At 43.5% G+C, this 23141-nt stretch overlaps 1 protein-coding gene across 1 annotated transcript in view; it reads left to right on the top strand.

Annotated features, from left to right (window-relative positions):
• The first annotated feature begins 2375 nt into the window (after window positions 1–2375).
• DPP10 (dipeptidyl peptidase like 10) overlaps window positions 2376–23141 on the top strand; it is a 494333-nt gene continuing 473567 nt past the window's right edge. Inside the window, exon 1 of the mRNA XM_080599345.1 lies at window positions 2376–3538. Coding sequence (XP_080455471.1) covers window positions 3479–3538 — 60 coding nt within the window. The 5' untranslated portion in view covers window positions 2376–3478. The remainder of the gene's footprint in view (window positions 3539–23141) is intronic.

Below are 23141 nucleotides of genomic sequence, written 5' to 3'. Positions count from 1 at the left end.
TGAGTTCTGTCTTAATAAGCTTGGCAAAGCCTTGACAAATTTGCAGGGCTACCTACGAGGTATGTAAATACTTGGAAAGCTGAATTTGTTCTGAGGGTGGGAATTTGTATAATGTTTCAGAGGTTTAGCTACTAGCTGGGGACCAACCTTTAAAAAGGGGGGTTGCCTCTGCGTGGCCTGTTACATATGTTGCTTAGACACAGTACCCTTGGTCTTGATTGACATTTCATTCAAGCTTGTGTCCTAATCTGGACCTTCACTAAAGCCCCACCGCACTGTGGATTTTGGATATGGACTCAACCAAGGGCTCAGACCTTCCTTCAGTGAGGAAGAGCGTCCCTGGAGGACCAGCGATGGACACAGCTGTCGTGCTCTTGCATTCAAAATGTTCTGTGTGAAGCTCAGTTTTTTCCATGGCAAGAAAGATTTTAGTGCTTAAAGAAGCATAAACTGGTACAGAAAGGCACTTAACACAACTTTGGGCATGTCTCCAGTGTTTTGTGACAGCTCCTGAGTGCTGTGCAGTAAGCATGGGAACATTGCAAAGCTCACAGCAGGGAGGTGGTTAGCTGGGTTCCTCCAAGTCTTCAGGTGTGCAGAAACATTACTCATCCCGGAGCTCTCTGGTGGTAGAAATATTGAATCCTGTTAGGAGTGTGAGTAATAGTTTTGCATGAAATGAAATCTGCTTCTCAAATCCGTCAGGTTCACTTTTTTCTTTTTATAATGCAATAGCTCCTGCAGATACAAAGCTAAATGAATGAGAAAATTCTGTACGAAAACAGTAAGATGGAGCCTACTCCTCCGGGGGTCTGCTATGGACTTCATGGGAAATTGAAGAAAAAGGATTTGTTCTTTTTCGCTGAAGTTCCTTATGTGCAAAAATGTTCCTCCTCATTTTCTAGCTAGTTTGTAAATGCTGTGTGAGCAGGGTACAACTTTGGTCTCAGGCCTTTAAGGAAGGGCCGCAATGCAAATGTGGAATCAGAAAGAGACACTTGTGGGCTAAAGCAAATTAGCATGGCCACAAATGTATTTTTTATTTTGTTTTGCTTTCTTAAATCCTTTTGGCTGTTACTCTGAAGCATCCCCTGTCGAGCCTGGTAACACCTCACTCCCGTCAATAGCTGCCAACCTGTGTGAGCACAGAATTAGACCCTGGGTACGTGGAACAGCAGTAAAAGGGAATTTTATGTACTTGCATGAAAGAGAAAAGAAAGCAAACAGCTATTGGAAAACATGTTGTGATGAAGTACATCCAGTTACCAATACACACATTAATTTTTTATTTCTCAAAATGGAGAGTATACAAGGTAATTCAGGAATTGGGGCTCAAAAAAAAATAAAGCAAGCTTTGTTGTTTTTTTTTTTTTGCAAGAACATAAGGTTTAGAAAGCAAGCAAGCAAGCAAGCGGCAGGGAAATGTGCAGCCAGGGAACTGTACCGGGAATCACTGGCAGCAGGTAATGACAGGACAGGGACAGTGATGGGGGCCCAGGGAGATGTACCTCCAGCAGGAGGACCGGCTGTGTGCGGCCGCTCGCTGCGTTTGGGCAGCGCGGCAGGCAGGGAAATGGGGACCGGCTTTTCATTTAAATTTCTGGATAGTTTCATCAATCTTCCTGGCTGATCATGCTGATTTCTTTACTCTTTTTAAATATTTCAAGAAGGAGGGTTGTTCAGCACGCCGAAGGGCAGCTCTGACACCAGCAGGTACCACCTGCTCTACTGCAATATGTAAGAGAGGCATCTGCTCACAGCTTTCATATTCTCCAGCATATTTTGGTAATCACTCAGTTATTTAATTGTACCCTAAGGATGCTGAAACTTTTGAACAACTGCCTTGCAGCGCTAACATGGATACTTGTGTTCGCAGTTAACACCCAGGGTGAGGTGAGTTTGCTTGGCAGCCAGGTGCCCGAGAGGATTGCCCAGGATGGAGGATTGGCGGCTGCATGGAGGAGCTCAGGGGTGGCCGGGGTGGCATTTGGGGGAGCCAGCAGCGCAGACGTTCTGCTGGCATCACGTGGAAACCTGCTCTGCTAACCTGGGTTGTTTCTGAGATGTGTTGTAATGATGAATGGTGCATTTATAGAGTCATTACAACTCCTGATCACCCTCGTTAGGTTCATGCTGTAATTAGGTTGCACCCGGTAAAAGCAGGAGGTGAACCAGCAAAATTTATTCCCCCTAGGAACATATAAATTACAATTTGTAGAAGTTAATTTAAAAACAATGCCAGCAAATTATTGATCTTATCTCTGACTGACAGCTTTTTACCCAAGCTGCTTTTTTATTGTTTTCATAAGGAAGAGATTTTTCCGTTAGCTTAAAACTGTTTTTTTTTTTTTTTTTTTCTTTTGTGCCTCACATAGGTCAGCCACTATGAAATATAACATCAAGCACAAAAACTTTACACAAAGTTCCCACAGGAGCTTACAAAACTCCACAGCTACCTAAGTCCAACCAAAAATATCGTGAGTTCATCCTTTTGGCTTCGAGTAGTTCCCATCTGAGATTGTCAAACACAAACATATTTCAAGATGAAGAAAAATGTGTCCTTGAAGCCTCCAGGTTATCTCGAATTGCTTCAGCTCCTGGTGCTGATAACATGCAGACTTTCTTTTCGGAAAACATTTGGGTATGAAGCAGACTATGGTCAAAGTAAGGGAGACCGCTAGCCTTTACCACAAAAGAGAGACCGCTAGCCTTTGCTTGCTCTGTACCAACTGAGGAACCTTCAAGTCCAGTCTTCAGGCCCATTTTTTGGGTAATGTAGCTCTTGGTACGGTATCTGGAGCTGGAGCCTCATGCAACGAGAGGCTCCAAACCCGCTCTTTCTTTGGGAGCCCCGAGCCACGGCTGTTGGCCCTGCTCGCTCCCTTCCTTGCTTCCTCCTGGCCTACGTTGCTGTGGTCTCACACACCCCTCGGAGCCTCCTTAGGCAGTTTCTCCAAAACCAGAGGTTATTTAGGAGTGCTGTGCATGTGTGGCACACGACATTTCGCTCGCTGTCGGCCCGGGGTGTCTCGGCCTGCCCACAGCGCTTACCCGCTGCCATGCCCGCACCCCTGCCTTGGGTCCCACCTCAGGCCAGGCCCTGTGCAGAAGCACCGTGTGCGTGCTGCCCGCGGGCCGGCTTTGCAGATCACACCCCGAAGAACCCCCCAAGGAGCCATGTGGCCGGATCAGAGCCACGTTTATCACCGAGAGGGGAGGTTTCAGCCACCCCCCTCAGCGCTGTGCCTGCCGCCGCCCCGCACCTGGCAGCGCAGCGGCGCCGCAGCGGGAGCGGTGCGGAGCCCTCAGGACCACCGGCGGCCCGCTTCGGCCCACTTCAACCCAGTTCGGCCCGTTTCAAGCCAGTTCAGCCCGGCCCAGCCCCGGCCCGGCCCCGGGGCGGTGCCGGGCGTCCCCCCCCCGAGGAGCCGCCGCCGTCGCAGCCCGCTCGGAGGCGGCGGGCGCCGCAGCCGGCACCATGAACCAGACGGCGACCGTGTCGCACCAGGGGCAGTGCCAGGCCTCCAGGGCCGCCAAGGTAGGGCCGGGACCCGGGCTCGGGAGGCCGGGGGGAGCCGGGGCGGTGGCCGTGGAGAGCGTGGGGAAAGTTTTCGGTTTCCTCGCCCCCCTCGGCGGCTGCCCGAAGTTTGCCCGGAGGAGCTGCCGGAGTGCCTCGGGGGGACGGGGTCGGGGTCTTGGGGGGACCGGGGCTGGGGGTGTCGCCTCCCCTGCCCCCTGCCTCTCCCCTGTGCCCCGGATCGATCCGGAGCTGCTTTCTCGGCGAGGTGTGTGGCGATCAGATGAAGCCCCTGGGCAGGTTTGTATTCACTGAAAAGCCTCTCTGTAGAGAGAAGTGCTTTTATTATTACTGCTATTATTGTTTCTCCCTTGGAAATAAGCTGGTAACACAGCCAGCGACCTGCATTTGGATATTGATGCTTAGCTGTGAAAACCTAACACCGAGAAACTTTGCAGCAGCGATTCGGCTGCCTCCGAGCATGCTGTGGGATGGATGGGTGCCCCTCGGGGGCCGGGGCGCTGTGGGGCCTTCGCCCCAGGTCAGCCCTCCAGGACAAGGCTGCTTTGTCTGGTATCTGCGGGGAATGGGATTTGGGGCCGGGAGCTGAGGCAGGAGGGGATGGAAGGGGTGAATCCTCCGGTGGCACCGTCACTTCCCTGCCTGCTGGGCTCGTGGACGGGGTGGGATGGACCTGGGGCTGTAATGACAGGTCGGGTAATGCGTGACCGTGCCCATCGCGCTGCGAACGGCTGGTCACTACGTGCTCGGATGTGCAAGGTCACGGGAAGCGATGAGTTACAGCTGCCCTGGTCCTCTTCATAGTCTCAGCATATGTAATGTTACATCGCTTGAAACCATTTCATCCTCTGCAGGTCTGTCTCTGAAGGTACCGGGGACCCGAGCAGTGTGGTCCTTGCTCAGGGAAGTATTCCTATCCCATGTTTGCTACAGCCGATGCTAATTTTTCACTGACAGCAACGTTTAGTAAATTCATTTGACTGGACTTCTAAGCCAAAGCAACAGCAACAACCAATATCAATATGCCATTAACAACAACAAAAAAAAGAGCGACCCAGATGAGTCAATAGTCTTCAAAAAGAGAGAACATGAATCAGAGCCTTCTAGACGTGAGTCCGTTTTACAACCGGCACAGTAATACTGATGCCATTAGAAAACCATCCCGTTTTTCTGCTCTTAATTCAATCTGTCAGGTGTAAAATGTGCTTTATACATAGTTTCAAGTGCTTCCATGCTAAGCAGGTGGCTTTTCCGTGAGAAAGTGTATATGACAGGTAGTAGGTGCCCTATGGTAATGAGGGCATCATATTGGAAATTATTTCTAAAATACATCATTAGTGACCAGACAAATACGAATTGCATATTAATCATACCTTGCCAAGAAATATTGTTAGTTCCAGGAATTATGAAAATGCAAGAAAAACAGGTTACAGAAAGTCTCCACACCTGATGTGAATGAGATATATGAAGTCTTCTTTTCCTCTTTTTATTAAGGCTTACATTTCTGTCCAGTACAGGAACCAGTAACATCTCAGCTCCTATACATTATGATTAATGTAATGTTGCCTCTTTCTGGGACCAGCTACGCACTGCTCAGTAACACAGCATAAACTTTTGAGCCCCCATCACAAAAAGCAGCCTAATCCTCTTGTCCAGTAGGTTGAATCTTGCAGACTTGCCCGGGGAGGGTTCGTGGAATCGCAGGGAGGTTGGGGGCATCCTGCCCCTTTCTCACCTCCCTTCTGTTGAGGGAGGGTGCTGTGTTTGCATCCCTGAGCCCTGAGGATGCACTGTGCTGCATCTGAAGTAGTTTCAGTGACGCAGCAACGAGTTGGCAGAGAAAATGTAATATAAAGCAGAAAAAAAAACCTTGGATAAAATGCAAAATCTCCTAAAGCCTTCTTTTACCTCTAAGCCTTTTTACAGCTTTTCAGAAATGATGGCAAATCTTACCACCTTGCTGGCACTACTATGGGTAATGATCATTCACTCTGAGATCTGTAAGAAAAACTTTTAGGGTCTAGCTGGGAGTGCTAAATGCCCATCGTACCTGTCCTTGCAGCCTGGGCTCCAGGAGCCCACCGCACAACAGACCCAGTTTTGTTCTTTACATTCTCACTCATCAACACTGTGAGCAAATCAGATCTTCCAGGAGCATCACTCTGCTGTTGTGCATAGTTATATTGTAGAAATAGCCAAATTATTATTATTATTTTTGCCACAGAGGAAATGTCTGTTAAAACATTGTTTGACTTGTTTGGAGGGAAAAAAAAAAACAAACCACAAAAAAACGCACAAAAAAACCCCAAAAAAACAGAAATAGAAAATAATTCTTAGCTGTCCAAGGTCTGCCATTAGAAATTCTTTCAAATGAAACATTTCTACAGAAATTACAGGTACTGCAGAAGAGAAACACTTATGTCTTGCTTTTAACACAGTCGGGACTACAATTTGCACTTAAAAAAAAAGGAGTTAAGCTAATATTTCTGTGGTTTTCCACATTCTTTAATAGTAAAACATTCTCCACCAAATCATGGCTCTCTGCCTGTATCAACCTAATATTGATCTGTCTGTGAGCTGGATGATGGAAGGAGTTACTAATTGGCATTTCAGAAGCACATAATTACTGTGTAATATAATATGTATGTTATCCCCTTTTACTCTACTCTTGCGTCTTTGCCTTCCTTTCACTTTTATTTATTCATTAGCTTTTAGATTGTAAACTATAAAAGGCAAGTGCAGATCTGCCATCAGCAAAAATTCTGCTGCAAGTTCTGGCAGCATCCAGGGACAGTATCAGGAATTTCCATGTTTCAGGTTATTGTAGCAGTGTTTTAACGCTCACTAATTGATGAATAGTGCTTTAGGAGTAGTTCTCTGATTCACACTTAGGTAGAAGAGCATATATTTGAAGGGGGGTTGTGATGTTCCCTGTGGACTTCACATTTTTACAGCAACTGGGACTTTCATGCCAAAGCTGCACCTCAGCTGCAAACATCTGCCTGCTCCTGCAGGTTGCTCTTCATGCACCTTCTCCTAAAGCCAGGGGGATAGGAATATGTAGCTGGCCGTGTTGATGAAGGCAGCCTGGTAATGCTTCTTAGGTTGAAACCTCAGGTAGTTTGATCTCTAAATGCCCACAGGATGTGCGCAAAACAAGCTTTGTGTGTGTGGGGGAATGGTTCAAATCTACCAGCTGTTTGGGAAGTAAATCCCTTAAAATGAGAGCAGTCTTTCTGAAATCCATTACATCAAAACCAAGTCACTAACAGATAATCTCAGTAAACATTCAATTATGAATTATCCAGGGTAATATATAACGAAGGGCACAAGGAATATTGTTGGGGCAGCAGATGATGGCAGCTTAATGATGTTAAAAAAAAAAAAAAAGTGATACATTTAAAACTAAGAGGTTTGCAGGGTATTTTGATTAAGGCATCGGATGACCAGAGCATCGCCATGCTGCGTGTTGCCCGCTGGTGCTGCAGCTCCGTGCAGCTGTCTCGAAATGCAGCCTTAGGAGAAATCAGCTCTGTCTTCATGTAGGTGCAAAGTGGTAACCTCACGCTTGTAGGGGACACCAGCAGTGATTGTCGCACTAAGCGGAGAGCCTGGCGTGCAGCAGGATAGAGGTGCTTTGGGTCTTGTTCCCTGAAAGCATTTTGGGCTCTTATGCATCCTCATCATTTGCTTTTCTTCCATTTTAGGGAACTGTTTTTGATCAAGTTCGGGTTGAGAGGAGTTGCGGGCATGTTTTATTTGTGTTTTATGGACCAAAAATACAGCCACGATGGAGAACAAGCTTTCTAGTGTAGTCAGGTATTGCAGGTCTCTCAACAGAAATGTAAAGGCTAACCACAGCCTCTAAATCTTCCCATTTCCACGTATTACCTTTCTGTTCCAGTCTCCCTGCCAACATCTGTACCACCGCAGCAGAACCGGTGCCTTTTCCTTCTAAAAACATCCCTTCCTGCATAAGAAGATGTGCAGTTACAAACAAAAAGCTGCAAGAATGAGAAAAAAATACTGGAATATTTATATTTTCCCCTTCCCATCTATTACAATGCAATTGCTCCACGTCAAAGGGAACATGAAGGTTTGTTTTATTTAGGTCACTTTTGACTGGGGCCAACTGGAAGAAAAACAGCTAATTAAAAAAGCAGGGCGAGTTAAAAAACAAGGAAGTGGGGACAGATGAGGGGACGAAGCGCTATGTAGTCCCATGTGCGTGCTGTGAGCACACCGTGCTCGCACAGTGCATCCCAGGGGTGACGGCCCAGCGCTCCCTACCAGGGGGTAGTCGGGCTCTGTCCTCGCAGGGGAGCCTGGCTTCATTGCCAGCCGCAAACCTGCCAGCGGGATACGTTTCTTGGCTGTTCCTTGCACGTACAAATTGTTAATGTGCCTCCAGAACTTCGCATTCTTAATTCCCTGCTTGTTTCATAAAAGCTTAAAAGCAATTAGAAAAAAGCTGCTAGATAGTAGCATATGTTAAAGTGTATGTACAGATTCTGTGCTGCAGACTTTATGCACGTAGTAAATAAAGCCACACACGCACCCCACTGTATTCTAATACGTTTGCAATTTATAACTTTTAACGATAATGCTGGGAACTTAGAAAAGGCACTCATTGTAAAACTAATATACACAAAAACACATGAACGTTATGATGAAGTATATTTAATAAGAGGTTAGTACTTTCCTGGGTTGTAATCATATAATTCTCCTACCCCAAATCATTACTTTAGGAAATAGGGCATTAAGTTTGATTCTCTCTGAAGCCACTTAAGATACGGGTCTGTGAGTGTTAGATAACACTTCCTGAAAGGACACCACATCACGGAAAATTTAATCTTTCTCATTCTGTAATCCAAAACTGTTCTACTAAAACATGCAAAAATAATTTTGCGCTTATCTTGTTCAGTATTTCATTCTTAAACTGAGCATGGAAAGATTTGCATGCTGTCCCCCAACTAAACATTTCTTCGGGATGTATTTAGGACCTTTCATTTCTAAAGATTTTCATTTCAGGTCCTCAAAGAGATTTATAAATGTTACATCATGCAACACCCAGGTTAGTGATTGTGCTGTGTTAATCATCTGACAGTTTTCTGGATCAATAACTTCGACTTCTCATGCGTGTTGACAACACCCAGCGCCACTGGCAGCGTGTGCCAGGAGGAAGGAGTCATCGGCCCTGCAAATTAACCTCTGTGACCCTCAAAATGGGGTACCTGGCAGTAGCAGGATGCCTCAAGGGCTTCTTGTTTCAGAGAAACACAATTAGGCATGCAGGTTCGTTACGCAGCGAACGGAGCTCAGAGTGATTCACAGCAACCCCGGGCACCCGAGGAAAGGCCGCAGCGGGAGTCGGTGCTCTGCTCGATGAGGGACCCCGCGGTCCTCAGCCGTGAAGGTAATGCAGTGGCCGTGGGCGAGGGCAGGGTTTGCTCCATCTCGAAGTTAACCTGTGGAATAGTTTGAGCGCGTTGTGCTGTGAAACGCTCGCTTCTTGGTGCCGGCTGAGGAGAGGCAGGCAGGGCCGTGGGCTGGTGGGACCCGTGGGGCTGACCCCAGCCGGGCACCCCGAGGGGAGCGGGACGGAGCCGGAGGGCAGACGGGGTCTGAGTGCGGCTGGTGAAGGAGATGGGGCGGGGATATTGCAGCTGAGCTGCAGCTAAGGAGAGCTCCTGGAGATGCTGGCTGCTAGCTTCGATTGCGTTGCTAGATGTGGCCAGCCGCACCAAAATCGTCGCAGAAAGTCTCAGCCTTAAAGAGAGAATAGGAGCCAGGAAACCTTTCTCCCAGCCTTTTATTTAGGCTACAAATTAGAAGAAAGTTTTCAAATCTCAGGTGATGAAGTTTTGGAAGTGTCGGGCAATTGGGGCAAGAAACCCCCAAAAAACCCCAAACCACAGGGTTCATCCTGGCTTTTTATTTAGGCTACAAATTTGAAGAAAGTTTTCAAATCTCAGAGGATGAAGTTTTGGAAGCGTCAGGCAATTGGGGCAAGAAACCTGAAAAAAACATAAACACAAGGTTGGTTGTGACTGGGCCCCTTGGTTTGTGTAACAGAAACAGTAACAAAAACAAGTTTGTTGGGAAAGTTACATCAATAGCTATGTAGTTTTTCCCCTTTGGGAAATGTTTTGCAAGGATATAAAAATTATTTTGTATTAAGTTGCTGAATTAAGTTGCTTGTGCAGTGGTGGTTTAGCACTGCGACAGGCAATGGCAGGGGCAGGAGTTAAATTCATAGTCTCTTCCAAATAATAAGTTGTTTAAAACTTATTCTGTAATTTTTAGTTCATGTAGCTTATAAAAATGAGTATTCCAATAATAACAGTAAGCTCATTATTTCTTGTAAAACGAGAGCTACCAGCGTATGTGAAAGATATCAGACAGTAAACCAGTGACATTTCTGCTCGTAGTTTTCTACCAGTTCCTGTGTTAACACAATTGTGGAGAAGTCAAACTGAAAGCTGTTTGGTTAACGGGAGCGTGCAAGCTCCTGTGATTTACAGCAGCAGACTTTGGAGGTGCTTAATGGCTTGCTAAGTGTGGACAAATTGATGCTATTATATTAAAGGACAGCATTTAGGTTGTTTTATTTTCCCATAGCTTGAGAACTCGGTACCACATGCCAGCTCTTAGTATCAGATTCGCTTTGAAGCTTATGTCATTAAAGAAGATGAACTTGGTGTCGGGAGGCGCGGGGGAGCTGCACAGGCACCGGAGCTGTGCTCAGGGGCTGATCCCTCTGCCGTGGGGGAAACGACAGAGAGCGACCCGGCCCCTCGGCGTGTCCTGTGCTGGATTTGCTCATCGATGCAACACTCAGGGCATGAAGAAACTTCGTTTAAGTGCTGTTGGCGTATCAGCCTTATTTATGCTTCAGAACTTGTGGTTTCGGCAGTGTAAGGCGAGCGTCTACCCGTCAGGTTAGTTTTCCCTGGATGTTACAGATGAGCAGCAGGTTAACATTTCAAAATCAACTTTTTTTCTTTTGTGAAAGCAATTGCATAGGCAGGAGAATCCCTAACTTCCCAATTAAGCTATACACCTAAAATAAATCTTTTTTTCCCCCCTTCCCTTTAGAGCACTAAGCACTCAGCTTGCAATCCGCCCCTGTCTGCCAGCGCAGGATTAATGCCACAAACATTTCTCTTCATATTTGCTGCAGAGGTGACCTGCAGACACAAGCATCGTTTTAAAAACCAGCTTTTACACGTTGTTGTGTGCAATAACAGAGCTGAGCCCAGCCACTTTCAGCCTTTCTGTCTCACTGGCTCACCGAGGGAGTGGGCAGGGGGCCGGGGAGCACCCGCGGTTCCCTCCGTGCTCAGCCTCTTGTGAGCGCACAGACCTGGAGTGCCAGCACCTGAGCTGAGGCTGGTCCTGCTGAGCAGCGTGTAACTGCACGAGGAAGGTCTTCGGGCTTACATTAGCTTTTTGGGTAAATTTAGGGGAGGGCAGAGATGTTTTATTACTTTTTTCTTTAACCTGTTTGCCCGTTGGCAGTGTGAGTAAGTTTAGATGTGTGTTGAGATTGCGGTCACAGCTCCTGAGCTGGAGAGGAGTCAACCTGCAGAGCTTTTTGCTTTCCCATCACTTGCGTTTTACCCATACAAGCAAATCTGGTGTGTGCGAAGCCGAGCAGCAGAGCAGGCTGGTTGCTGAGCCTCCGTCCTGCCTAACCTTGCTCCTCTGTGAGGCTGGAAGGAAATTGCCGCGCATCATCCCCTTCTGGGACGTATTAGTTTCTGCTGCTTGGGAGGATCCTTTTTCTCCCTCCCCTGCTAATCCGAACCCATAAAAGCATCTGCAATGATTGACTGAAAGTTTTCCTGCTGTAATTTATACACATATCAATAATCACTTAGGTGACCTTTTGCATGCAGGACGCAGCGGCTGATGGCTGGAGCTGAGAACGGGAGTTGGGGCAGACTCACCAGCTGCTCCCTCTGGGGCCAGCAGCGCTCAGCCAGGCACAGATTCCGCACAGGAACCCTGGGGCGACTGTATTTTTGGGGAAAAAGGAGCAAAACCAGAAAGGATGAAAAGTGGCAGGAAAATACCGAGTCAGTCGTAACAAGAGGAGGAAGAAAAGTGAACGGCTCAGTTACTCTGTGACCTCAGGAGGCGTGCTTGCTGGGGGTGTGTTGTACGAATTGCCCTGTGTGAATTGTCTTCATCGTGTAGGTGTTGGACTCAGCTTGATTTTTGCTTTCAACCTGGAGATGACAGGACTGTGCCCATACAAGAAATATTTTCACTGATTTTTCAGACAAAGTCTCTGACTACTGGAAGTCATAATAACAAAGGATTTGTCTGTTTAAAGCCTGGATACAAGCTACTCAGGACTTGCTTTTCTGGTGATAAATTTTGAGCTGTGAATTCCCCGTGGCTGCCTTCAGTAAAACCTCGGTTTACATCCCCAAGTACATTTATTTGTATAGGTTTAGTCTGGAGTTTGAAAAATCTCAGCTTTTAAAATTCAACAGCTGTAATGTGTTTTCTGGGAACGTTAATGTCTCTGAAACTCGATTATGCAAATATTTGTGGAGGGCAAACAAAAGCTCAGTGAAAACAAATCCATAAAATAATTAAGGAAATATTGGTGTTTTTCTATTTTCACAGTATTTACTCCTCTCTAAGCATTTCCCAAACTCTCTGGATGCTTCTTTAGCCTCAGTGATTTACAGAAATCTCTAGTGACAGTAGGTGCATCCCAAGCGAGGTCACATTTGCTGAAGAAACCCATCGAGCAACTGAGGCCATTTTAAGATATAAGCTCTTTAGCAATGTTTTACAGCTCTGAATAACATTACCTTTGTTCATAGGTTTGGGCAGAGCGTTCGGAAGGAGTGTTCTGCGGCAGGCGGTGTGCTGAAGTAACGCTCCTGATGCTGCAGGACAGCTAGCCGATAGAAAATTTGGGTCACCCTGCCTGAGAAGATTTCTGTAATTAAAACTGCTTTTACGGAGCATATCTGCCTTTTTGCTTACATGAAATATTTGATAAAGCTTTTAAATCTCATCTAATCTATCCCCTTTCCCTCTGAAACATATTTTTTTATCTTCTAACGTCAATTTAAACTTAGCACCAAATCCTGATACAGGAAAAAATCGTCACAGCAGGATTTTCAAAAACTCAGCTTCTCAGGTTGAGAAAGATTAATAATTTTTATTTTAATTTTTTCTGCATATGTCATCCTCTAAGTACTCTGAATACAAATCCCTACAAAATAAAGCTGGCACAGGTTATGTGCTATAGAAATAAAAAAAAAAAGATTGAGCTTGACTGAAAACACATTTAAGTCTCAAGATTTTTATGTTTCATGTTTAAACTGTAATCAAAGAAAGTACCGTATACTCTCATTTGAAGAATGCTGCACACACTGCAGAAAAAACACATTGCAAGACTTTGGAAAAGTGCCTGCGACTGATACAGAGGGTTTTGGACAGAATTTTAGTTTTATGGTGTCGTATTTTTAAAAAAGCTAACAATTCTTGAGCATTGTTCTTGCTCAGCTCAATTATTTTTTGAAGAGCAGCGGACTGTGCTCATTATTTCCCACTATTTCTTTGTTGTCACTGTGGCAGAAGCAGACAGTGTGTATCTGAAACCTCCCAGATCAGTCTTTAATGATACGTAGATTTAGAGCAAAGGAGTGGAATTAGTAACGTTACAGTTAACACAAATTTGTGTTTCTGTTTAATAACTGCTTGCAATAATGACTGGTGTGATCGTGCTTACACAATTTGCATTCAGATTTTAATATTTTAAAACGAAATGTTGAATATCTATCAGTATAGCATCTGTAGAGCAGCAAGTGATAATGTGGTAGTTCTCTGGAATAGTTCTGTGAGTGTTAGACAAAGTCTCATCATGTCAAAGCTTAAATTATTGAGTAGCTACAATTCTGCTGGAGAAAAGTGCAGTGTAGATTAATAGACATAAAAGAAATCATGTTCCAGATGAAGTATCTGGGTAAATATATCATCTAAGTGGCTGATAAAGTAGCTAAATTGCTGTAAATAAACAATAAAACGCCTTAGAGGAAATGTCTCAGAAAAGTTGCATATTGGAACACTGAGAGATAAATGCAAACCGCAAATATATAAAGGGGAAAGGCAGGGTGGCTGTTTCTTTGGTGTAATGTGTAGGCCCTCTTGGCAACTTGTCTAATAAAGTTGCTGCTGAACAGTAATGAATATCCCCTCTGACGTGGAGTCATGCCCAGCATGTGGCAGGCAGTGCGCGAGATGGATACAAACTGCTTCTGCCACCAAAGACTACTTATAATGGAAATATCTCTGTGCTGTCATATGAAAATGTTCAGTAAAAGTAAAATGCTGAGACTTTAAACCTCATTAATCAATTATAAGCCCTCTTAATGCGTAATGGAGTGAGAAATCGGGGTCCCTAGGTATATTTGTTTTATGAGTGAGGCCAGTCCTGCAGGGTATTGACTCACTGTATACCACACAAGTAGCTTTCTTTTCCTTTATCATTGCTCCATTATTTGAGCTTCTAGGAAAATATCCAGGCTGGGACAGATCATCATCTGCCTCCAAGGCTGAAGATGTCAAATACGTGGTTTTAAGCCAGGAGGTGTTTGTGGAGGCATCAAAGTTCTTGTCTGCCAACCACTGGCTAAATGCCATTGTTAGCAGCTGGGAGTTTTCAAGATGTAACTAAAGTAGAGCCCTGTTGTAAACTGAAGTCTCATTTACTTCACAGAGTAGAAGAAAGGAGAAAATTAAAATTACTAGCAAAGGCAGCAAGGTTGTCAAAAATATTCCCTCCCATCTAACCAGAGGCAGCCTGGAAGGGCTGGAAGAATCTGCATGTCTTGTGGGATCGTGCCTTACTTTGTGCTAACTTTTTCTCTTTCTATTGTATTTTTCATCCTGCTTCCAGCTGAGGACTCTCATGTAGATCAAAAGGTAGTGGTAATGAGCAGAAACTTTCAAAAGAAAAGGGTAGGAAAAAGAGATAAAATACCGTAACTATTTTCTGTAAGGGGGCTTGCTTGAAAATATTACATTTCAGTTTCTTAGTGTTTTCTCAGTTTGATGTTTAAAAATATGCTATAAGTTTCCAAGAAAATGAAGGTAGTAAGAAGTACTGAAATCACACTAATTAGTCCTCTAAATTCAGGACTATTTGATGTAAGTATTTTCTTCATTACGGTTATAGAGAACATAGATGGCAATGAAAGATGGGTAATAGACTGGTATTATGCTTTTTTTTTTTAACAGACCTACTCCCCAAATCATTATTTAATCAAAACTTACTCTTTTCAGAAGTTTTCTTGTGTGTGGTGGTTTCCCAAGTAAGGTCTGTGATACTTAGAATTTTCCATAGGAGACAGTTTACATTTTCAAAAAACACCTTAAGAAATGGTCGACGTGCCAACAGGACGAACAGTTAAAAATGATGAATTCCTTTTCAGAGTGGACATTGAGGCAAAGAGAACATAAGTGTCTTGCGCAAGGCTGCAGAGGAGTTAGTGCTAAAGATGATGAGATTTTTGAGGAATCCTGTCTCATTTCAATACAACAGAAATACAGCAGCAGAAATAGAAGAATATTCAGGAGGAAAAGTACCAACAGCAGTTTATAAAACCCTGAGAAAAAAGAAAATGAGAACGTGGAAACTGAGCAAAATGAAGTGTTGCCCTATTTCAACCCATCCTCACCCAACGAAAGACAACTCCCTGGTCAGCAGAAACTCAGCGGGTGTCTCACCTGAGTGGAGAGCATTTTATTCCTTAGCAGAATTGCTCGTTTGTACTAGTTATCAGTTCTGTGTGTATTAGCCAATAAATAATCACTTTGTCCTCCTACACTGTGCATGTCTTGCAGTTTTTCCTCACAGTAGAAGTTCCTGAACAAAGTGACCCAGGGAAGGAGAGTCGCACATCCTTGTATGATCAGTCTCAACCCCCCCGATCTTGTTCAGTTTAAAGACCAGTGACAAAGATCCCACTGATTTTTAAGAGGACGGAGTCCCTGGATAGGTGAGTTCTGAATTCTCACATTAAGACACGGTTATGCTATTAAAGGAAGGCATCTGAATCTAAGATGAATCACACCTGAACGAGGAAAAGCCCTTGGTGGGGAAAATACATCAAACCCCTTCCATAGTCATTGCTGCTAAATCTCCAGGTATCCTACGAGCTGCAGGTCAGCCTTCAGCTCTCAGGCACGGTGTAGAACAATGCTCTCATGTTTCTCCCTGTTCCCCTTACCTACAATACGGCCAGGCCTGTCCCTTTGCTGGTGGCACCGTGCCGTGGGGAAGAGTGGCTCATGGCCACAATTCGTCACGTTTGCGTGCTGCAGCAGGAGCAGCGATGGAATGGCAGCGTTTGGGTGTGGGAGAACCTGGAACAAACGCCTTTTGGGATCACATACTGTTCATTACTACTGTGTGGAAACTCGCTTGTAAATGTTCCGCTTTAAAATTGCCACTTTTTGTCTAATTTCCTATTTGACTTTATTCTTGGTCTTCATCAATAATGGTTCTGGCAATCCAAGAGATGTTGTAAATCAGACTCTTTCACTTTCTGTCCCTAGATACATTTTATGGATTTTTCAAAAACATTATCCCAGTGCCTAGTTTTGTTTGTGTTTGTTTAATATGAGCAAAAACATCACTGTAGCAGTTCTGTGCTCAAATCACTTTTTTTTTTTTTTTAAGAGTTTCAGTCAGGATTTGTGTTATTTACGTGATCTAAAATTGGAGGAAAATTGTGTATAAATTATAGTAGTATGGATAATTTTTAATTATCTTTGCATTGCCAAAATAGTGAACTGATGTAGCTATGATGGCCATTGCTGCGTGAAAAACAGTAGGAATAAAAAAAATAAGCAAGACATCTAATGAAAATCTTCCCTTACCAACCACATTTGATTGATTTGCTTGCCTTTCATTGACAAATGCCACAGAGTTGGAAAATCTGTCTGGCTAGGTCTCTGCTGAAGAGTTTGAGTTATGTTTCTTAATAACGTAGCTTTGTATCTAGTGGCGACTTACAAAGATTTTGCACTTCTTTCCCTGAAGGCAGCATATGATCCAAGTTTCCTGATCAAATGAAAGGTGATGCCATTGAGTGTAATCAACATGTGTCAAGCGATCTTATTAGGCAACTCGGTAATACAGCTTCCCAGAGCCTGGCTCTGGGGCTCACTGGGTACATCATTTCTCTGTGGAATCCTGAACATGCTGGAGGAATATATAGCATGTATAATGCATGCCGTAGTACACGCTGATGAAATATGGATGGAATCAAATGGTAAAATGGGAGTAATTGAAGTCTGCTGCAGATCCTGGGCGTAATTGATAAATACCTACTAATAACCAAAGCGATGACAGTTTTGCAATGCGTACGTTCAGAAGAAGTTAATGTTTAAAGGGAGGCTCGAATACAGCTGGGTTCTGCGCAGGTTTCCATGGCGAGGCTGCACCCCAGCCGCCTTGCGTTGCCTTTTTGCTGCACCGCAGCCTCATGAAGCCACGCTGGGAAGGGGAAGGTGCCACACAGCAGCCTTACTGCGCTGTGCTGAACTCAGGGGTGGGAACACACAGACGGTCATACCGATTCGGCTGATATGTGGTGACCCCATCGGAACGGGATCACCTCTGACCATGGGTTGGCACCCTTCATTACCCAAGTTCAAAAGTGTTTTTGAAACGATGTGATTCGTCTGGTAGTGACTGCACTGAGGTCAAGCTTGGGTGGCCTCTACTATGGGAGAAAGACTTCAAGCACATTAAAGTAATACAAAATAATGTCTGACTTTATGTTTTAGCATGATGATAGACAGTTCCCACTGATTCCCTCCTCCTTAATCACATTTGAGTAGGTGGCTCTTGGACAATTAAGGCTAGTGGCCTGCCAATGATTATGTCAGTTTTAATGCCAGCTTATAAATTTTATTTAATTACTGTGAGATTCATTTCTGCTTTCTGATCCAGTAGCATTTGAGTAATTACTGACCTAACGTACATACAATACCACAGCAGTCATTTTGATGAATATTTTTGTTGGTTAGAAGATCAGATACCTTTGCTCTACCTATATTTGACATGGAAATAGAGGACCAGCCCAGGCAGGGGAAGATCTTGCTTCCGTAGATGTGATCTGGTGGGGCAACTGTGTCCAAGGATTTTTCTTGCCCAGCTGGAAAAGGCTGGCATGAAGGCTGGGGTAGTGATGAGGTAGGACTGGAGGTGCAGCCACAAAGTCTGGAAAGGAACCACTGGACCCAAACGCCATGTTACGTACTGCAAAACTGGAAATTTGCTGAAGCCTTCGTAAAACAGATGTTTATATTAAATCTCTCCATATGTGTGAGAATTGAGAAGTTACTAGTTTTGATGAGTTGTTTTGTTCCAAAGAAATTCCTGAGGGAACAAAATGAAGATTTTGCCTTTTTTTTGTATTAATACTTCAGTTAAATATTTATAAACAGAAGCTTCTCTGCTTTACTTTGAAGCCAGACTGTTTCTTAGATATGTATTAGTGTCCAAATCTGTCACTGTAACATCCTAAATCCCTTAATTAGGTTTGCCAGTTCATAAGCAAAAAAAAGTTTCTACATCAGATGTTTATTTGAGACACAGAAGACGTTTCCTTGATGTTTAGGGTTATTCAAATTTTCTGCAATGCAAATTTTAGACACAGTCTTAAAGAAGGCTAAATTAGCTTGAAAAACAGAGGTCATATCAAAACTGGTGTAGAGCTGTGGCTTGCCATTTGGGGCTGTTTGTTGTTGCTAAATAAATCTTCAGAAGTGAAATCTCCTTCAGCTCAAGAGCTCATACAGCAGAAATTGCTGAAATTCTGGTGGCTGAAATTCTCTCATGGCAATAGACTTCCTTCCTTTCTTTCTCCTTTATTTATTTTTAATTCAGGTGTTACAGAATAAAATTCCCTATGAATTAACAATATAAAAATATACTTAATTGATAGACACTGCTACATTTTTCAGAAGGAGCTGTAGCATTTTATAGCAAGATCTTTGCAGATGGAAAGGCTTATCAGATTCAGGGTTGTTGGCTGGGGTGTGAAGCAGCTTAGCTACTGCGATGAAAGAATCAGAGTCAGCATGTGGCTTGACTTCCTTCTCTGACAGGGCATATGTCAAAAATATATAGAAAGAGAAAAAAATGATGCAAACTTTTACACTGTGTTCGAGGATGTACTATTCCACTGGGCCCAACAATGCTTGTTGTTCCAAGGAGCAGTATTTGAAAGATAAAACGTTGGGTTGGCTCATCTCGGGGGCCCTCAAGTCAAAAGAGTAAGCAGGATTTCCTTACTTGTCTACGTTCAGAGATATTTGAAGGGTAGGAAGGTCAGGATAGATTTTTATGAAAAATATTTTCTGAGTACTTCTGTGTTTTACATCGAAGCTTACCTTTAGAGCAGTAAGTTTTTTACTTTCATCTAAAATGGAAATGGGTCTTTAAGTAGAAGCAATCACGCTTTGCACAACAATGTACTGTTGTATTTTACAAGCTTTTTGTGTTGAACTGAGGTCAAATTTCACATGCTGCAAATGAAGGTAAGATTCAGCTTGCGGAGAAAAGTTGATGATCAGGAACAGCTGATTTTGGTAACCAAGCGAAGACTTCAGAAAACACATCATAATGGTTCATTTCAGCATGGTTCCAGCTCACACTGGAGAATAATGTGACCAGTTATTGGGGGAAAAAAACACCAGTGAGGAATAATTTGGCAAAGAAGTTGTGTTTAGTGTACAGTCATATACATAGAAATTAAATGTGACAGAATTTCTCTTGCATCTGAACTCTTCATGTGATCCAGCTGAAAGATGTGATATTGCCTCCTTTGATACAGCCTTCAGGCTGATATAAGCTCGAGGAAGACTGACGAACATTTGCTCCAGTAGCAATCCCACGTGTACTTCTCCCTGCTAAGATTCAGAATAACGTGACTCCAAAAACTTAGGCTTATCTTTTGACCTGAAGGAAGCATCAAATGGGATTGTAAGTGTAGATGTGCAAAGAAAATCAGAGGTGATAAAAACAGCATTTGTTTTGAGCACAGATTATTCTAATAATAGTTTAAGGTAAGAGTTGTCTGTAAACCTTTTTGAAGTTTTGAAGACTTAGAGATTAAAATGCTATAAATGCTACACTTTTGGCTCTAAAATGAATAAGAAATCTGAAAGCTGGTTGTGTAACTCCAACATGACAACCTGTTCCCCCAGCTTAAAGCCTTGGGGCATGTGGAGACATTTTAAAAATAAACAAATATGTATTCATTCTCTTTCCATTCCCCTCATTTGTTACAGTTTGTAGGATTAAACAGGTGAGCAGCAGAAGGCTTACAAGGCTTTCCAGAAGAGGACCAGAAAGTATTGTAGTCAAAAACCCCTTTGAAAAATGCCAAGTATCTTTTACAGAAAATACAGTCTTATTAAAGATTATTTTACCAAAAATGGTGATAAAACACTTAATGTGCCACCTAATCTGCAAAGCAAAGTAGCTAGTTTTGACATCAAAGGATCAAAATAAATTCATAATACCAGAAAATTGTGCTTTACGAGGTGCTAAAAGTCTGCAGTTTCCTTCCACTGTCTGAGATGGTCAGAAGTTTCTGAATCCGTCTTCTAAAACTCTTGTTACTGCCTCACAGCAGTGCTCATAAATGCAGTCCCCTAATGGGAGCTTCTGTGAGGGTCTTTCTTGGAAGTAAGACTGATGTTTTCTTTAAATTCATTCCACGGCAGCCCTGAAGATATCTTTGGTTAGTTTTTCATTGGAAACCGGAGACTTAAAAACCTAGAAGCACCATATTAGAATCATAGATTCTAAGGCTTTTGCAGTCCTCTGATGACAATGGTACAATTTCCAGCTTTCAGTGAGTATTTAACATCAGTATTGGATGTTTTTTTCCTTTCAGTTGGCTTCTCAGGATGACCGGAGTAGGTTTATGAGAGGAACAGGTGCTGGGGCTCCTTCCAGCTGTGCCAGCTCCAGCCAAGCCACTGCGTTGTGCTGCATAGCAAATAAAGTTTTAAAATTTGAGAAACTGAGCACCTGTGCGTTGAGATGGAGTGTATTCTGTAGTGTGTCCTGTAAGTTGGTTTGGGAAAAGAACGGGTCACCTATGAGCCTAGCACTGCGTCTGTATATGCAGTAAAATACAGGTAGCTGGAATATTTCATCAGAAGCAGCAACACATTTCAACAGCAACAGGATTTGTACAGAAGCATGTAATACAGGCCTGGCTGTAATGGACATGTTTTTGGGCAGTCCTGAGTCCAGGGAGGCAAAATTGATGGCACATTTCTGAAGCTGATTAATCATGACATATGCGTAATCTTTAATAAGCTGTTAATCAGAAAGATGCCTGCCTTTACAGCCTCAGCAGATACTTCAGAGCTGTGCTCTGGAATATCTGCTTATGCCTGAGTAGCATAGACAGGCAAACAGGAGGAGCTGGAGGCAGACAGAAACTGCGGGCACAAAAATCCCAACACTTGAATAAATGCAAAGAGTGCGTTAGCTTTCCATGAGGAATTCGTGCTGGAATTAGCATCCAGGTCACCAAACAGTTTTTTGTCCCAGGCTGGTCTCCTTCTGTCTTCACCACCCCCGTGCTGCTCTGTGGAAGGATGTCATTAGTGATTACAACTTTTACATCTTTAATTACTGAGATACTTTGATTCAGTCTGATATGAAATGAACTTAAGGCTCTGTGGATTCTTACTCCAGCTCTTTTTTAAAGCAGGGTTTCGTAACAGAGCCTGAAATGTAGTTCACTGTGAACCTTGTCGAAGTTGGCAACTGTCAGTGAGTTTGGGCCCAGTTTCGCCCAAGGCAATTTATGATTTTCTGGGAAATCACATGAAAATTTGAGGTTTTGGAGGAGTTTCCTATTAGTTATTCACTTCATGTGAGAAGGGAAAGCCCAAGATATAAAATTTTTCAGGTTACTGTTATTTTTTAGCCTAAGTCAGGAATTGCTTCTGTCCATAAAGGCCCTCCTAAATACACAGTCTGTATCTGCATGCTAAACAGCACAAAACAGCAACGAAAATACACACAGAGAGGAAAATGACTGTAAGTGGATTCATGGAGAGGCCAAAAATATTGCTGATGTACATGCACTATTTTCTCCTCTCTTCTCCAGTCCAAAGCCTTCACCGAGCCTGCCTGTCTCTCGACTCGGGTTTAAGCAGTACCGATGTTTTTTATATATAAATACCTATGTAATACAACAGCGTTATATTGACAGCTGTCTAATTTAAACAGGACTCACTTCTTAGTGTGCTTTATTTGTAGCAATGCATGTATGCAATGTTCAAGTTAGATCTAGGACTCCATGGAAACTGGCACTGCACATAAAAACGGGAAAGAAATAGTCCCTGACCCTGAAGAACCTGCATCATAGACGGGAGGGGTAGGACATGGGTATCCGGTGTCATTTGGGATAGCCTGGGGTATCTGAAGTATCCCTTTGGTTGGCATGTAGCACAGTACCGACAGGAAACCCATGTCCTTCTGGGTCATCAGCTGGAGGTCAACCATGAAACCCTGAAGCATATGAAATGACCCAACAGACACGTTTAAGCACCAGGTTTCCTCCAGGGATGTCCTGTACATGCAGAGAGAGGTGTTAGTGAGAAAGCAGATCTCACAAAGCCATACCATTATCTTACAGGTTTACGGAACACTGTGTCCTTCAAACGTACCTTGTAGATGTTTACAGGGAGCTGTCTGGCCAGGGAGACAGCACTAATTTATGTGCAGAGTTGTAATGCATATAAGCAAAAAGATTTTCCTAAACACAGTTAAATGGCATTATCATGTAGGACAACTAATGCAAAATAACAATCTGATTATCTTCCTTTTGTCTTGTGGCATTCAGTATTGATCTGACACAAAAGCAGGAGCCAGATAAAGAGCAGCAGTGAGTGAAGTGACGAGTATAACTCATCCTCGTAGTTAAGCATTTCAAGAAAGAAGTGCTTATCTGGAGTCAGAACTGCAACTGTCTCTAAATTGCTTAAAGAAATGCCCTTGGTATAACTCTTAGAAGCGTGTATTTAATTTTGTTTAAAATATGGATGCTTAGCTTTGAAATGCAAAGAACATGACATAGCATAAAAGCAATTATAGAAGGACACAAAGACACCCAGATATTCTTTATTTTGCTGTGCTCAGCAATGATATTATACCTTATACCCATACTGTACCTGCCAGGCAAATGGAGAAATGGTGATGGATGGGCTTGCTGCAAAATGTCACAAAAGAAATGTATAAATTACTAAGGGTATCTCAGTACTTTCCTTTGAAGGTTTTCCTTTAGGAGGGAACTCTAGGCTTCTTAAGGTACTTGAGAAGAGTGAGAAATCAAAATTATGCATGGAGTGAAGGTCTAACCACAGCTAGCTAATGGAATATATTAGAAAGCAAGGATTTTCCTTGAACTCTTGCCGTCCCTTTAGAGCTTGGGGGAAGAACCATTCAGCTGCCACCCAGAGACCTGAGTCTTCCAAGGACCAGAGAGACCACTGCTTTTTCTCAGCTGAGGAGTTTTGAGGAGGAAACACC

Source organism: Anser brachyrhynchus, assembly GCF_964034855.1.
Source record: "Anser brachyrhynchus genome assembly, chromosome: 7".
Lineage (NCBI taxonomy): Eukaryota > Metazoa > Chordata > Aves > Anseriformes > Anatidae > Anser > Anser brachyrhynchus.
Note: the sequence above shows the minus strand (reverse complement) of the source record. Positions and strands in the feature narration are given on the sequence as shown.